The following is a 16985-nucleotide window of genomic DNA, read 5'->3' on the forward strand; positions in this document are numbered from 1 at the left end:
AATAGAGCGAGAGGATTTGTATGTTATGATTGAGAGAGAGAGAGCGAGGACTTGTATTTTATGATAGAGAGGACTTGTATGTTATGATAGAGAGAGAGAGAAAGAAACAGAGAGAACTTGCATGTTATGATAGAGAGAGAGGACTTGTATGTTATGAAGGAAAGAGAGAGCCGTTAGATGTTATGATAGAGAGAGAGAGGACTTGTATGTAATGATTCAGAGAGAGAGTACTTGTATGTTATGAAAGAAAAAGAGAAATAACTTGCATGTTATGATAGAGATAGAGGACTAGTATGTTATGATAGAGAGAGAGGAGTTGTATGTAATGATAGAGAGAGAGAGTGAGAGAGAGGACTTGTATGTTATGAAAGAAACAGAGAGAACTTGCATGTTATGATAGATAGAGGGAAGAATTTTATGTTATGATAGAGAGAGAGGACTTGTATGTTATAAAAGAAGCAGAGAAATAACTTGCATGTTATGCTAGACCGAGAGAGAGAGAGGACGTGTATGTTATGATAGACAGAGAGGACTTGTATATTATGCCAGAAAGAGAGAGAGGACTTGTATATTATGTTGGAAACAGAGAGAAGCTGCATGTTATGATAGAGAAAGAGAGGGGACTTTTATGTTATGATAGAGAGAGGGGACTTGTATGTTATGATAGAGAGAGAGAGGACTTGTATGTCATGATAGAGAGAGGACTTGTATGTTATGATAGAGAGAGAGAGAGAGAGAGAGAGGACTTGTATGATATGATAGAGAGAGGGCTTGTTTGCTATGAAAGAAACAGAGAGAGGCCTTGTATGTTATGTTAGCGAGATAGCATTTGTATGTTATAAAAGAAACAGAGAGAGGACTTGTATGTTTTGATAGAGAGAGAGAGTACATGTATGTTATGCTAGAGAGGGACCACTTTTATGTTATGAATGAAATAGAGAGAGGACTTGTATGTTATCATAGAGAGAGAGGACTTGTATGTTATGAAAGAAACAGAGAGAACGTGCATGTTATGATAGAGAGAGGGAGGACTTTTATGTTATGATACAGAGAGAGGACTTGTATGTTATAAAAGAAGCAGAGAAATAACTTGCATGTTTTGCTAGGGAGAGAGAGAGAGAGGACGTGTATGTTATGATAGACAGAGAGGACTTGTATATTATGCTAGAAAGAGAGAGAGGACTTGTATATTATGTAGGAAACAGAGAGAAGTTGCATATTATGATAGAGAAAGAGAGGGGACTTTTATGTTATGATAGAGAGAGGGGACATGTATGTTATGATAGAGAGAGAGAGGACTTGTATGTCATGATAGAGAGAGGACTTGTATGTTATGATAGAGATTGAGAGAGAGGACTTGTATGATATGATAGAGAGAGGGCTTGTATGCTATGAAAGAAACAGAGAGAGGCCTTGTATGCTATGTTAGCGAGATAGGATTTGTATGTTATAAAAGAAACAGAGAGAGGACTTGTACGTTATGATAGAGAGAGAGAGAGAGTACATGTATGTTATGCTAGAGAGGGAGGACTTTTATGTTATGAAAGAAATAGAGAGAGGACTTGTATGTTATGATACAGAGAGAAGACTTGTATGTTATGATAGAGAGAGAGAGAACAAGAGAGATGACTTGTATGTTATGAAAGAAACAGAGAGAACTTGCATGTTATGATAGAGAGAGGGAGGACTTTTATGTTATGATACAGAGAGAGGACTTGTATGTTATAAAAGAAGCAGAGAAATAACTTGCATGTTTTGCTAGCGAGAGAGAGAGAGAGGGGACGTGTATGTTATGATAGACAGAGAGGACTTGTATATTATGCTAGAAAGCGAGAGAGAGAGAGAGAGAGAGAGAGAGGACTTGTATGTTATGATAGAAAGAAAGAGGGCTTGTATGTTATGATAGAGAGAAGGGACTTGTATGTCATGATAGAGAAAGAGAACTTGTATGCTATGATAGAGAGAGAGATGACTTGCATATTATGATAGAGAGAGAGGACTTGTATGCTATGATAGAGAGAGAGAGGGCTTGTATGTTATCATAGAGAGAGAGGACTTGTATATTATGAAAGAAACAGAGCGAGAAATTGCATGTTATGAGAGGGAGCACTTGCATGTTATAAAAGAAACAGAGAGAGGACTTGTAATAGAATATACATTTTTATTGTATATAGTTAGTTAAAACCTTTACAATATTTTAATATAAAACACATGATTTAAAACAGTACAAATTCTCAAGTGGTTAAAAGGAAAGCTTTCTAAGTGCCCATGTGTTAGACCTGTCAGCCCTTTGGGTGGTCCCTCCTGTCAGTTATTTATTTTGTCCCTTTTTTGCCCCTCACAACCTTTCATTTTTTTTATGTCCACTGGATTTTTGAGGTGTTGACCTAGGGGTTAGATGCTGTTTGCCCTCATAGTCCTTTTTACTGAGGCCTAGGTGCCTTTTCTGGCTAGAAAGTGCGAGATACACAAAATGGTGGCTATTAACTGCCACAACTGCCAACTCAGGGACTGGGGCCATACGTAGAATAGGGACATTCCAGAACCTTCTGGTCCCTTCTGGACCTTCTGAGGTCAGCCTATATAAAGGCCAGAGGGAGGTCAGCCATTTTGTGATGACCAGCGAGTTGAGGAGTGAGGCAGAGGCTTGGGGAGGTGAGCGCGCTGGAGGTGGTTAGTTCCTGCTACAAGTGGACAATCACTGCGTGAGGACGTTCCCCCCTTAGCCTTGGACCAAGCCCTGTTATCTGGTTTATGGACTTTGATTGCCAAGGCTCTTTCAGAGATTTCTGGGAGAAGAGGCGACATTGGATTGCTTTCTCCCATCTCCTCTCCAAGTCAATACCTGCCGTCGGTGACTGGCCCTGTACAATTTCCCCCTTACCGGCACTTGGAAGCGTATCTGGAGGTGTCCCTCTTAGCGCTGGGTGTACCTGGAAGTGAGGGAAGTGGCTGAGAAGGTGGCGCGATACTGCGCAGGACTGCTGTGGTGCCCCTTTAGCCAGAGGAAGAGGAGCGAAGTGCCTTTCCCAGCCCTGAAGACCCTGACAGGGCGAGAAGTGTCTGAGGAAGTGGCGCGATACTGCGCAGGACTGCTGTGGAGATCCGGGTGAGGAGAGCAGCGTTGGAGGAGGTGGCGCGATTCCGCGCAGGCCTGTTCTGTAGATCCGCCTGCTTGAAGGAAGAAGGGCGGAGCATCAACGGAGGAGCGTCAGCGGGTGCGCAGACCCGAGGAGGAGAGGCGGCAACAAGCGGAGCCACTGCTCTCTCGCGCCTGCCCAGTGGCGAGGAAGTTGGAAGGTCAGAGGAGCCGTCCGGTGGAACCCGTAACGCTGTAAACTCAGCGAGGCTTCCCCCTCGGTGCCGGCTGGGATTCTGCTTGGCCCGGCCCACGAGGGAGGCGCTGCTAGGCGAAGACGACTGTCAGCGAGTGCCGGTTAGCGCCCACAGAGCGGTGCACAGCTAGCCTCAAGTAAGGTGGAAACTGGGGGCTGTTGTGGGGCCGGGGGTTGTGGAAACCAGGTCCCAGGAGGGAGATCTTTATTTACCCTAACGAATAAAAGTGGTTGTACCGGTCTGAAGAGACTGGGACGTCTGAGACTGAGAGGTCACCAGGACTAGTGAGGAGGAGAATTAAGTAAAGGTAAAAGAGAGTGACTGAACTCTCTTCTGGTTGGAAAAGACGGGGATTGTTGTGTAACCTTTTCCTTTCTGGGGTGGTCGGGGAAGGACACTACGGCATGCCTGCTGGCAAACCACTGAAATAATCTGATTAAGCTGAATGTAATCTGTAATTCTTTTTCAATTGAAAACCTTGTGGTTACTCACCTGTGCCTTGAAGAGCGTTAAGCTCTGTTTACCAATGTACCAGTCCAGTTTAGGAGGCCGGGGTGTTTCCAGGGAGTAGTAATGTTAAACTGTGAATTGATTGCTGTAGAATTAACTTATGTAAAAGTGCAAATGGAAAATATTTGATTTGAGCAATAACCAAGTTGACACACAGGAAAAAGAAGAGTAAAGAATATTATTTTTATAAACAGCCCATATTTTCCTAAAAAAGTGGTGTAGCGTCATTTTTGAGTGGATGGTTGCTGGGTTACTAAAGGGTGTGATGCAAACTTAACACATGTACCTTTGAGATAAGCTTATCTACTCTGTGCCAAGCTACCCTTTGTGACTTGGAGATCCCAGGTCCAACACCATGTAATTGGTGTGATTGTGAGAGGTGGTTCAGTGGATCAGTTCGTTACACTTCACGCATCCGTCTTCAGACCTTTAGTTTCCTGTTTCTCGATAATTTGTATTAGCTGCAGTCTCTTTTGACAGAATCTTGCGGCTCTACAAGCTGTTTGCAATTGTTGACTGTTCAGTGCTAGCATGACGGCCGAGCGGCATGTTCTAATTTGGAAAAAACAGAATGCGTGAAGGAGAAAGTAAGGTCTCAGATTTTTCCAAAAGGGACAGATGCACAATATGTGCATCAATGATTCTTCCTTTTGTCCACATAGTCTGCAGTCAGTGGTCGACCATGATTACTTCCGTGCTGGTGTATGATCTTTTAAGGTGGAAGTGCCCAGCCGTAGATTTAAAAGAGTCTTTTGGGCGGCCGTGGACATGTGGTTGACTAAATAAGGTTGAGGCTCCATTTTCCCATACGTGGCCAACACCGTCCACCCGTGTTTTTTCTTTGCTGTTGCTGCTTTATCTAATAGCCATGATCTTTGGTTTGCGGCTCCGTTGGTCACTTTTTTGAAAGCCGCAAAGGTTTGGTTTGTATTCCATGCCTTTTCCAGCTTGAGGTCTGACAGGGCATTCACACATACTGTTTTCCAGTCATTTTCTGATTATCTCTGGTAATTCATCTCCATCCAACACAGACCCATGAGCGTGTCTTCTTGGGCTGCTCTTAGTTTCCAACATGTTTTTAAAATGGCCGCTTGTCTGACTTGGTGGTGATTTGTTAGACCAAATTCCAGGCGGATCTGCGATTGGGATACGAACCTCGTGATATGGAAAATATGTTTGAACAGCTCTGACTGTTGCGTGTTCAAGAAGTTTGCGTCCTTACCCCTGTACAATTCCGACCCGTAGGTTAGAGATGGTAGAAACTTGGCTGCTATTACCTTACCTGTATGTTATAAAAGAAACAGAGAGAGGACTTGTATGTTATGATAGAGAGAGGACTTGTATGTTATGATAGAGAGAGAGGACTTGTATATTATGAAAGAAATAGAGAGAGAACTTGCATGTTATGAGAGAGAGCACTTGTATGTTATAAAAGAAATAGAGAGAGGACTTGAATGTTATGATACAGAGAGAGCACTTGTATGTTATAAAAGAAACAGGGAGAGGACTTGTATGTTATAATAGAGCGAGAGGATGTGTATGTTATGATAGAGAGAGAGAGAGAGAGAGAGAGAGAGAGGACTTGTATGTTATGATAGAGAGGACTTGTATGTTATGATAGAGAGAGAGGGAAAGAAACAGAGAGAACTTGCATGTTATGATAGAGAGAGAGGGCTTGTATGTTATGAAGGAAACAGAGAGAAGTTAGATTTTATGATAGAGAGAGAGAGGACTTGTATGTCATGACAGAGAGAGAGGACTTGTATGTTATGTTAGAGAGATAGCACTTGTATGTTATAAAAGAAACAGAGAGAGGACGTGTATGTTATGATAGAGCGAGAGTACTTGTATGTTATGCTAGAGAGGAAGGACTTTTATTTTATGAAAGAAATAGAGAGAAGACGTGTATGTTAGGATAGAGAAGGAGGACTTGAAAGTTATGAATAGAGAGAGGGGACTTTCATGTTGTGATAGTGTGAGAGGGCTTGCATGTTATGATAGAAAAGAGTGAGGGCTTGTATGTTATGATAGAGAGAGAGAGGACTTGTGTGTCACGATAGACACAGAGAAAAGACTTGAGTGTTATGACAGAGAGAGAAGCCTTACATGTTAGGATAGCGAGAGAGGAATTGCGTGTTATGATAGAGAGAGGACTTATATGTTAATATATATATATATATATATATAGAGAGAGAGAGAGAGAAAGAGAGAGAGAGAGAGAGAGAGAGAGAGAGAGAGAGAGAGAGAGAGAGAGAGAGGGGGGGGCTTGTATGTTATGATAGAGAGAGATGACTTGTAGGGTATGATAGAGAGAGGACATGCATGTTATGATAGAGAGAGAGGAGTTGTATGTTATAATAGAGACAGAGGACTTGCATGTTTGGATAGTGAGAGAGAAGTTGCATGTTATGATAGAGAGAGAGGAGTTGCATGTTCTGTTAGGGAGAGAAGCCTTGCATGTTAGGATAGCGAGAGAGGAGTTATATGTTATGATACAGAGAGAGAGATGACTTGTATAGAGAGAGAGTACTTGCATGTTTGGATAGTGAGAGAGAAGTTGCATGTTATGATAGAGAGAGAGAACTTGTATGTTATGATAGGGAGGTAAGCCTTGCATGTTAGGATTTTGAGAGAGGACATGTATGTTATGATAGAAAGAGAGGACTTGCATGTTATGATAGCAAGAGAGATAGGACTTGCATGTTATGATAGAGAGAGGACTTGTATGTTATGATAATGATCGAAGTTTTACATGTTATGATAGAGAGAGAGGACTTACATGTTATGATAGTTATAGAGGACTTACATGTTATGATAGGGAGAGAAGCCTTGCATTTTAGGATAGTGAGAGATGACTTGTATGTTATAATAGAGAGAGAAGCCTTGCATCTTAGGATAAGAGGACTTGTATGTTTTGCTATGGAGACAGGATTTTCATGTTAAGATGGAGAGAGAGGACTTGTATGTTATGATACAGAGAGAGGACTTGGAACCTATGAATAGAGAGAGGACTTGCATGTTATCATCGAGAGCGAAGACTTGCATGTTATGATAGCGAGAGAGCGGACTTGTATGTTACGATACAGAGAGAGGACGTGCATGTTATCATAGAGATACAGGAAATGAAGAGGCAAGATGGCTGCGTGTAGCCTGTAGCGGACAGTCGCATCGGCCCTGGCTCCCTAACAGATGGACCATGCTCAAGCCCAGTAGCGGTTCACTATGATGGTTACCACTCCCGATGGCAACAAACGTATGGAATCTACCCTGAGGAAGCCTTTGAGTACATCGGCTCTACGACTACTTTTTAGTTAGCAGTGACCGTGCGCAATTCAGCCTAAGCAGGATTGTGGCTTTGATGGTCAGGGGATCATCGGCCATGTCGCTCCGGTCCTCAAAACTTGCCAAAGAGCTTAAGGAGCAAAAGGAAGATCCCTAGAGAGGGAAAGAAGACACGAAAGGCGCTGGAATAAACACCTGACAACGCACTGGCGGTATGTCAGTCAGTGCTGCGTGGAGAATACAGTTGAAGAAAGGCGGCGAGCAGAAGGGCAGGAATCCTGAAGCTCCGAATTCAGCCCCGGCATCAGGAAATCACACCGAGGCCCCCTCCGATCCCCCCGTAAAGAAAGGGCCGGGGGCTAGGCTAAAAAACAAAGACAGGCTGCGGCAGCCTACCTTAGTGGAAGCCTTCGCGGGGAAACCTGCAGAAACCCAGGCAGCAGGAGAGTCTATGAACATCAGGCTCCATGGAACGGCGGCTGGCACACGTACGGAGGTTGACGGCATCCTCTTGGACGCAGAAGCTGTGGTTGCTAGGCAACGACAGGAGCAGGCGGAGAAGGCACAACGCAGCGCGACCGCCGAGACACGGATGATCGCGGATGGAAGTCGACAGCAGTCGGGAACTGATGGAGCCCCCAGCATACTCGACCATAGCCATGTAACCCCTGTAGGAATACTCACCCAAGGGACTCAGCAAGATCAGCACGATGAGGTGGGGGACCAGGATAAGCGCGAGGCTGGAAGGCAGCTGGTTGGAGATGCAGGCTTATCACAAAGTGTGTATAAGGATACCAACCTTAAGCTTAGTACTTTTGACTTTGGTGGCGAGGGGGCACAGGGGAGAGCGGGAGGAGGCTCACCAGAGGGAGACAAGTTCTACTCAGTAAATGAGGACTCCGAGTCTCTCCCCTCAAGCGAACTAGATACAGGCAGAGACACAAACTCAGCTGGTAGTTTTACTGCCCAGAAATCTACAAAAAAAAAAGCGCAGTTCCAGGAGGAAAGGTAATTCCTTGGGGAGTCCTTCTGATCCATCTAAAAAATTAACTTGGGATTATTCAGCAACATCGCTGGTATATCAGGAGCATGTTAGCCCACAGGTAGAGGCTGATAGACATGTCCATAGTCCCCCACAACGTGCTTCACTAGAGCTTCTGTTCAGCACGTTGAAACAGAGGCAGAATGAGGCAAGGACTGAGAGTCGCAGAGCCAGGCAAGGGACACAAAAAATACAGAGCTCTCTGAGCAAAATGAATAAACTATATGTAGAGGTGGCAGTAAGAGTAACCCAAGTAGAAGAAAGAACAGGCCGACTGGAAGATGATTTTAACAGCTTTCAATCCTTTGAGCAAGAACAACAGAAGATGGCGACGGACATTCAGTGGAAGCTGGAAGATTATGATAACCGCCAGCGAAGGAACAACATAAGACTGCTGGGGGTGGAGGAGGGTCTGGAGGGGCAAGATACAAGACGTTTTGTTGTAGGACTATTGAAGGGAGCCTTCCCAGAATTAACTACCTGGCAGTGGGAGAGCGAAATTTAAAGAGCACATAGGTTCCCATTGGTTAGAAAGACACACGGGGCAGGCAGGATTGATAGACCCAGGGCTATTTTAATATATGTGGGCAACTATCTATTGAGGCAGGGAATCCTGGATAAAGCGAAACTAGAGGCCAAGCGGGCAGTTAACAACATCACGTTCTTTGCAAGACCTGACTTCTGTCATGTTACAGTCGAAAGGAGATAGAGATTGAGGCAGCTTATAGCTCCACTCCAGGCACTAGGCTCAAAGGATTTCATATTGTATCCTGCCAAGCTAAAGGTAGTAACTAGAGGGCAAACAAGAATATTTTTTTCAGAGGTAAAAGCACAGGAGTATGTGGAAGAATTGCATAACCAGCTAGCGCGCTGACATGCTGGGAACCCAAGGTCTTCTTAAGGGTAGTGTTTAAAAAAAAAAAAGAAAAAAGGGGGGAGAAAACATAGGGGCTTTGGCAATGTTTTTAAAATGGAGACAGTAGATGGGTGACGGGGCCAGGGGGATGGGACAGCTGCAGACTGAAGCGGACAAACATAGGTCATGCTTGACCTATTTGCCGGTAAGGGGGGGGGGGGGTAGCGGGGAGGGAGGAGGGAGATGGGGGAGGGGGGGAGTGGGGGTCACATACAGCACGTACAGCACAGCACTATTCTATTCTTTTTAATAACAGAGATAGCCAGAAATTTAGGCGAACCTTTTGATGTATTCTAGATGACTTGCAGAATAGCCTCAATCAATATTTGCGGTTTGAATGATCCCCAGTAAAAGGATCTGGGTGGCTGCATTGCTTAAAACGATGAGGTTAGATGTTGTGTGTTTGCAGGAAACATGTTGAGGGAGGGAGGGAGGACATTCCCCCTAGAGCAGTTGGGTTTCACCTTACTGGCGTGCACGAGGCAGGAGTCTAAGACAAGGGGTGTAGCGGTATTGGCTAAAGGGAGGGATTGTTTAGTGATTAAGAAACAAGAAGATCAGTGGGGTAGATGGGTGATAATTGAAATATTACACAAGGGGGTGAAGTTCACGATAGTCTCGATATACGGCTCCACTGAGGATGACCCCGAGATATTTGAATATCTTGATGCAGAACTAGCACGCTGGTCTGAACCGGTTATATGTTGTGGGAATTTCAACATTAGTATGCCCTCAGGCATTGGAGTACAAGTAGGTCAGGGGTACACCGGTAGGAAAGAAAGAGTATTCCGAGCAATTACAGCCATGGCACAACATAACTCACTGTGTGACGTATGGGCAGGGCTGCACCCACAGGTGGATGGTACTACATTTTACTCTGCATCTCATAAAATTTTGGTAAGACTGGATTACTTTTTAATTTCCAATTTAGTGGCAAGGTCTAAAATCCGAAAACATCCAAGAATCGTTTCAGATCATAACCCTCTGGTCTTGCCGGTCAACCTAGAAGGGGTGTCAGTCAGGGAAAATAACTGGACATTTGAAAGAGCTCTCCTTAAGGATCCAGAATATGTTATTCATATGAATAAGTGGGTGCAGGAGTTTTGGGAGTTTAATAGGGAGAGTGCAGCATTAGGGGTTGTCTGGGATGCGTTCAAGGCAGGGGTCCGGGGGGAGACGATGAGCTATACACTGCATAAACAGAAGCAAGAAAGAGACAGAGTAGAGCAGCTGGTAAGGACAATCGGTCAGGTAGAAGAAGAACTGAGCTCATTAATACAGCAGAATTTGCCCCTGGAACAGCTGCTATTTAGAATTATTCAGTTAAAAGCAGAGGTAGTAGAGGATATAAGTAGCAAGGCAGCAGCAAAATATTTAGTTAAGAAAGAGCAATCATTTGAGCTAAGTGAGAAAGTCGGTCATATTCTGGCTATCCGGACTAGACAGCAATTAGCTTCAGGGGAAATTGAAGAGATCATGGACAGCCAAGGAATTCTAACAAGGGACTCAGATGGCATTACAGAGGTCTTCAGGCAATTCTATGCAGACCTATACAGTACAGAAGATGGTTGTGGAGGGGTAGGAATATTTGAATACCTCAATCAGAGTTTAGGCGCAAATGCCCCGAATCTATCGGATGAGGAGAAGGTAGTTCTAGAATCTCCGATCTGTCTGGAGGAGGTGGCCAAAGCAGTGGGGGATCTTCCGGCTGGGAAAGCAGCAGGCCCGGATTTGATTCCAGTTGAATTTTATAAGATATTTCAAGGGACGATTGCTGCAGAGATGCTAAAGGTGTTGCTACAGGCTCAGCAGGGGAACTCCATTCCAAAATCCTGGGAGGGGGGCCAACGTTATTGTTATTTAAAAAAAAAAGGGAAGGTACCTACAGCCCCAGGATCTTACAGGCCAATCACTTTAATGAACACAGATTCGAAACTGTATTCAAAGATACTAGCCAATAGGCTTGCGAAGGTAATCGAGGGCATTGTTAGTGATACATGGGTTTATCCCAGGGAAGGGAACCACACAGCACATTAAACAGGTAATTACCCTGTTTGACGCCACAGGGGTTCCAGGGGACTCTATCGCAGCTCTATTCTCAGATGCCGAGAAGGCGTTTGATAGGGTTTCCTGGGATAACCTTTGGGCAGTACTTATTCGCTATGGCCTAGGCACGGGATATGTTCAAGCGATTCAAGCACTTTATAGGGGGCCTACAGCCAGGATAAAGATTAACAGAGGATACACGTCTTTAGTCCAGATTAGCAGAGGGACTAGGCAGTGGTGCCCAGCATCACCGCTCTTATTTGCGCTCTACATGGATCCCCTACTGAGGAGGTTAGAAGCCAATATAAATATTCTCACAGTGACCATCAACAGCAAGCAATTTAAAACATTCGCTTACGCGGATGACGTGGCAATTGTTTCCCCTAATCCCACCTTAGCCATACGTGAGGTAGAACTGGAAGCCCAGCGGTTTGGAGAGGCTTCAGGGTATAGATTAAACAAGGATAAGACCCAGATAGTTAAGAACTCGCATGCTATATGTAATGATCACCGTGTAGTGAACTCCGCTGTATACCTCGGGGTGGAGATCTCCGCAGACTTGGATGCCGTAGTAGGATGTAACATGGCACCTTTAATGGCTAAAGTAACTTCAGATCTGGTACGAATGAACAATATACACTTAACTTTGGCAGGATGCACTAATGTGATTAAGAGGATAATTTTGCCTAAGTTTTTATACTTTTTTAGAGCGATTCCACAGATTTTTGAAGCCAGTTTGTTTAATAAGCTAGAACAGGTCCTGAATAGGTTTATATGGGCCCACAGGAAGACAAGGAGGGCATACAGATTTATTACCCTCCCCAGGGCTAGAGGAGGTTGGGGGGCCCCAGACTTCAGACTGTATTATTGGGCAGCCGCTATGCAATATATGCAGGGCATGATAGGAGGTGGTGGATTGGAGCCTAGGACCACAGCCAATTCCACAGAGGTCTATGCAACTGTTCCTGGGCTCGAAACGGAGAATGCATTCCTTAACTGTATGGATTGGTCATATTTTAAAAGGAGGCAGTTCAAGACAGTGTGGGCAGCGCATAAAATATGGGATGCCTTTTTGAAGAGAGCTGGTTTAGGTAGATTTAACAGGTACACTCGGTTATATAAAAACAAATCCCTCCCCTCAGAAATATTTTCAGATTCAGTCATGGCAGATTGGGCAGGAAAAGGGATTAGAAAAATAGGTGATTTAATGGGCCCTCTTGGAATCATCCAATTACGGGAACTACAGGACAAGTTTCACATAAGCAGGAATAGTTTTTTTAAAATATTTGCAGGTCCGCAGCTTCCTGTGCAACATGCGGGGGTGAGTGGCAGGATTCACTAATAATGGCATACTGGATTCTATAGAAAGGGGCGGGGAGGTGACGATTCGCAGCTTTTATGCGGACCTGGTAACCACAAAACCAGATGATATTGAGAAACATGGTGACAAGTGGGCTAACAAGTTAGGGATCGAGATAGGTAGTTTTCAAGATTCACTGGATTTAGGACGCACAGTGCTGTGTTCAGCCCAGCTGCAATCTCAGCACTATAAAACACTCTTCTCGCTCTATTTTACGCCGGCGAGAATTGCTCAGTGGGGTGGCACTTCAGGGATTACATGCTTTTGCTGTAACGCTCCAGAGGCTGATATTATACACATTTTTGCCACGTGCCCACAACTATATACTCTCGTTAAAGGTATGGAGTATTTTTTATCACAGACGCTAGAGGCTAACATCACCCTTACTCCGGGTCTAATGTTACTAGGAATTACATCAGATTTTACTAGCGTGTATACAGAATTTCTATTTGTAGCTATGGCTGTCCTAAGATTATTGGTCGCCAGGAACTGGCTGGAGACATCTCCCCAGCTTTGCAACGGTGGCTCGCTAGCCTACTGGCAGTTTATAATCTGGAAAAAGGTATATATGAAAGGAAAGGCAGAAGGGGGAGGGCGTTAGGGAAGAAAATATGGAAACCAATAATGCTGTGGAAAGGGGATAGAGTGGAAGAGTAGAGACGGGATGTCTCCACAGGTCCATAGGTAATTGTGCACTATGCTATTGGAACCCGCAAACAATTTATCTTTATCTTTTGTGTCTTTCTTTTTCTGTTTTCTGCTATATTATTTCTTTTTTCTTGTTGCATTTCTGCTGTATAAGTATTCAGGAGATTTTCAGTTTATGTTGTGCTGTGCTATATGTGACAAAATACCAATAAAATATAAAAATTTAAAAAAAGAGATGCCGGAAATGAAACGTATGATAGAGAAAGGATTTGGATGTTATAGCATATCATGGCTACACATCAGCAAAAATGTACTTTTGCAAAATATATCTGAGTTAACTAATTTTAATATTAGTGTGAGTCCCAAAGGTTGATCATGGCACAAGTTTTACAGGGTCAACGTCTGTCTCCAATCTTCACAGCAAACGAAAGAACCCTGGTGTGAACATTAAGGTATAGCGTAGATTGCAGTTTCCACGGGAGGTTGTTCCAGTGCAATGCTGCTAGGAAGGCCAAACCTCTCATTCCTAAGGGTTAACATTGATATATATTGACAGATAATATAGAGACATAAGAGGGGAGGAAAAACATGTGTCATTGTGGAAAAGGTGGTCAGAGAACTGAAATGAAGTGATGATGTCCCCAAGGGAGATGGGGTGCTGCTGGCCTAGGACAAAGCCTTTCTGGACTCCTACTCGTCGGGATGATGGTGCATAGGGTGAAGATGTCAGACAGCAGTTGCAGTGCCTGTGATGCATGGGGGAGATGAGAGAATCACTGCTGTTTAAGACATGAACAATGTGTAAATGCCAAGGTTGAACCTTTAAGAGGCCCTGGTAAAGTCAAAAGGGTGTGCATAAAAAAGCAGAGTCTGTTTAGACATTTCAGACATTTCTCAACAATATATTCTTTCATGCAATGATGTGTGTTTACATTGTAAAGAAAAAAACTGTGGTGTTATCAGGAACAGTCAAACTAATGAACAGAGACAGGAGGGTAAGTCAATCACATTTCCTACCCTTTCATACTTCTCTCAGCACCTTCACCGAAATGTAATGTCATTTCAGCCTTTTTTCCATAAACCAGATATGATACAGAGAAAGAGTGTAGCAGAGGCGAGGGAGTGCTGTATGAGAGAAGAAAGGGGAGGACAAACCAGAGAGAGTGAGATGTCCAGACATATGTTGGGTGGAGGCAAATTCAGTAGTTGGTTCTGTGAAAAACAATAGAATGTCTGTTTGTTAGTTGTTTTCTTGTTACCATGTATGGCCTTTTCATTGTGATAATCTGGAAGAAAATGTTGGAAACTGATTTAGGAAAATCGTTATAATTGTGTGACCCGTGCAAGCCCTGCCACAGCCCCATCTAACATTTTATGTGGCTGAAAGTTCATACTCATCACTGCGTAGAGCTATTTGGACTCATTGGCTTGGTCCTCAGTCTTTCTCATCTAACAGAGCTCCCTTTCTTCCAACAGAAGGGTGATGGGATGATAGACAAGGAGGAACTGAACAAGGCGTGCATCCAGTTCGGCCTGGAGCTGCATCCTGACCTCATGGATGCTTTGGTGGAATACTGCGACGTGGACAAAGATGGGCTGATCAACTTCATGGAGTTTGCCAACTTCTTGAACTGGAAAGACAATATGAGAATCGGGAAGCTGGAAGAGCAGATTTTAACCAGAGGTATGTGCTGCCTTTTATTGACAGAGTTGGTCAATGTGAGGTTAATGGTCTGGGGCTGGTAGACTGCGCCAGACGAAGCTGGGTTACTATCCTTCAGCACTTTTCAAGAATTCCCTCTCTCTCACGCAGGACCTGATTCACATGCATGAGGAGGCTCCGCTGGCAAGGCGGGGGGTGTGCAATCGTGGCAAGAGCTCTGCAATGAGAAACTGCAATGCAGAGGTCCTACCATGACTGTGGGTCCTTCGCCACAAGTGTGGGGCCTCCGCCACAAGTGCTGTGCCTCCGCCATGAGTGCGGAGGCCCTTTGTGAAGCGGGCCCACAGTGTTTCAGCAAGGAATGTCTTCATCAGTTAAAGATTCCAGCAAACGCCAAACCAAATGCTTTGCCACTTAGACCCAGCCCTTCTCCACACTCATAGAGTGTCCACGCAGCGCTAGCTGGCTGTTTCACTCAGTAAGAGCCTCCTTGACATAGCGCTAGGAGCCTCCTTGTCCCAGCCCGTCTCCACACTCATAGAGTGTCCACGCAGCACTAGCTGACTGTTTCATTCAGTAAGATCCTCCTTGACACAGTCCTAGGAGCCTCCTTGACCCAGCCCGTCTCCACGCTTATAGAGTGTCCACGCAGCGCTAGCTGACTGTTTTACTCAGTAAAAGCCTCCTTGACCCAGCTTTTCTCCTCATAGAGTGGCTGTTGGACCTGGCCCTTTTGACAGGTTCACCCCTAAACTTTTTGCTCTTAAATGTGACCTGGTGTTAGTTGTTTTTGGCTTCTGCGCACTTTAACACTGTGTCCCAGTGTAAAGTGCGTGCGCACTTTGAGTGCGTGCGGTGAGATTGGCCTGCCCTCCCATAGAAATGCATGGATATGTGTGTCCATGGTAGTTCCTGATGTGTGGGGAGTGCAGGGGCGAGTTTGGTATGTGCAAACTCATGAGATTAAATGCTGCGTAATGGTGTGCGCAGATTTAATGTGTCTAGTGTAAAAGTGCCACTTTTAGAAGTTGGCATGTCTGAGCAGTGAATGTGAATTGACTGTCTGGCTTGTGATTGGCTGGAGCTGGCTGGTGTGCCTGACTCCAGGAGTCAGGATGGGTCTGCCCGGTGGTGAATGGGGAGATCTGCTTGTAGATAGGAGGGAGGAGTTGCACCTGGGACCTGAATAGGGTTGTGCCTTCCCTCCACGATGCTGGATTCGCCCCCTGTGGTGCGCCTGATGTCCCTAGCCTATCCTGTGAATGGAAGAAGTGGAGCTGAGCAAACAAAGTGCTCAAGTGCTCCCAAACCAGTTGCATCTGGTTTTCCCTTAACCCTGTGCTAGGAGACAAAGGAAAATATGTAGAAAAAGGGGCTGTGACCCCATGTAAAATTTTCACTCTTGTGCCTGACTTGAGGGGGGCCTGCTGCTGCTGGGCGCCAGGAGGAACCGCCAATGGGAACTGCCTCCCTGCTGGAGGGCCCTGTGAGCTGGCCCCTGTGCCCAGCCTTTGCCCCCCCTGCAGTCCTAAAAAGACTTTACAGGATTTTGCCTGGAGCGCCTGATTTCTCATCTTTAAAAGTGCGCTTTGTGGTATTTGCCCTGAGGAGCGCTTGGCTTCCCGTTGCTGGAGAGGCGTTTTGTTTGTGTTCCCAGAGGAGCAGCGCTTCGGATTTGCGCAGCAGCATGAGGCTGCGATCACTTCTGGTGGGGGGACCCCCGGCGTGGAGTTTCCCCAGCGATCGTGCCCGTTTGCGGCACGGGTGCCCACCCCGCATTGCCTGACGCAATTGCCGACTTTGGATTCTTGTTGGGGAGCGGGTGCCAACCCCACATATTTGCCGCTTGTTGAATATCCCTAGCAGGTGCCCACCCCGCCAGGGACCTTGTGCCGTGTCTTTGTACCCCCAGCGGGTGCCCACCCTGCCAGGGACTTTGTAGTAAAGCAGGAGCCTACCCCGCATTGCCCTGAACAAACTACCGCTTTCACCGCCATGGCACGGCTTAAACAGGAAGTTAGGCAACCTGTGTGGCTACATGGGCGGGGCCGAGAGAAAAGAGGAAGACGGAAGCCGACGGGAGCCGGTGTCCCGGGAAGCGCCACATTCAGAGAACCCAGGCGGGAGCGTACCCCGCGCTGGGACGTGAGCGAGACCCAGAGAGCGGGTCGAGAAGCAGCCT

General features: G+C 45.5%; 1 protein-coding gene across 2 annotated transcripts in view; it reads left to right on the plus strand.

Moving 5' to 3' along the window:
• EFHB (EF-hand domain family member B) overlaps positions 1-16985 on the plus strand; it is a 231308-nt gene that overhangs the window by 160529 nt on the left and 53794 nt on the right. For both annotated transcript variants that reach the window (XM_086942169.1, XM_086942170.1), the window contains one exon: positions 14617-14824. In XM_086942169.1, coding sequence (XP_086798295.1) covers positions 14617-14824 — 208 coding nt within the window. The remainder of the gene's footprint in view (positions 1-14616; positions 14825-16985) is intronic.

This window comes from Lissotriton vulgaris, chromosome 10 (assembly GCF_964263255.1).
Source record: "Lissotriton vulgaris chromosome 10, aLisVul1.2, whole genome shotgun sequence".
Classification (NCBI taxonomy): Eukaryota; Metazoa; Chordata; class Amphibia; order Caudata; family Salamandridae; genus Lissotriton; species Lissotriton vulgaris.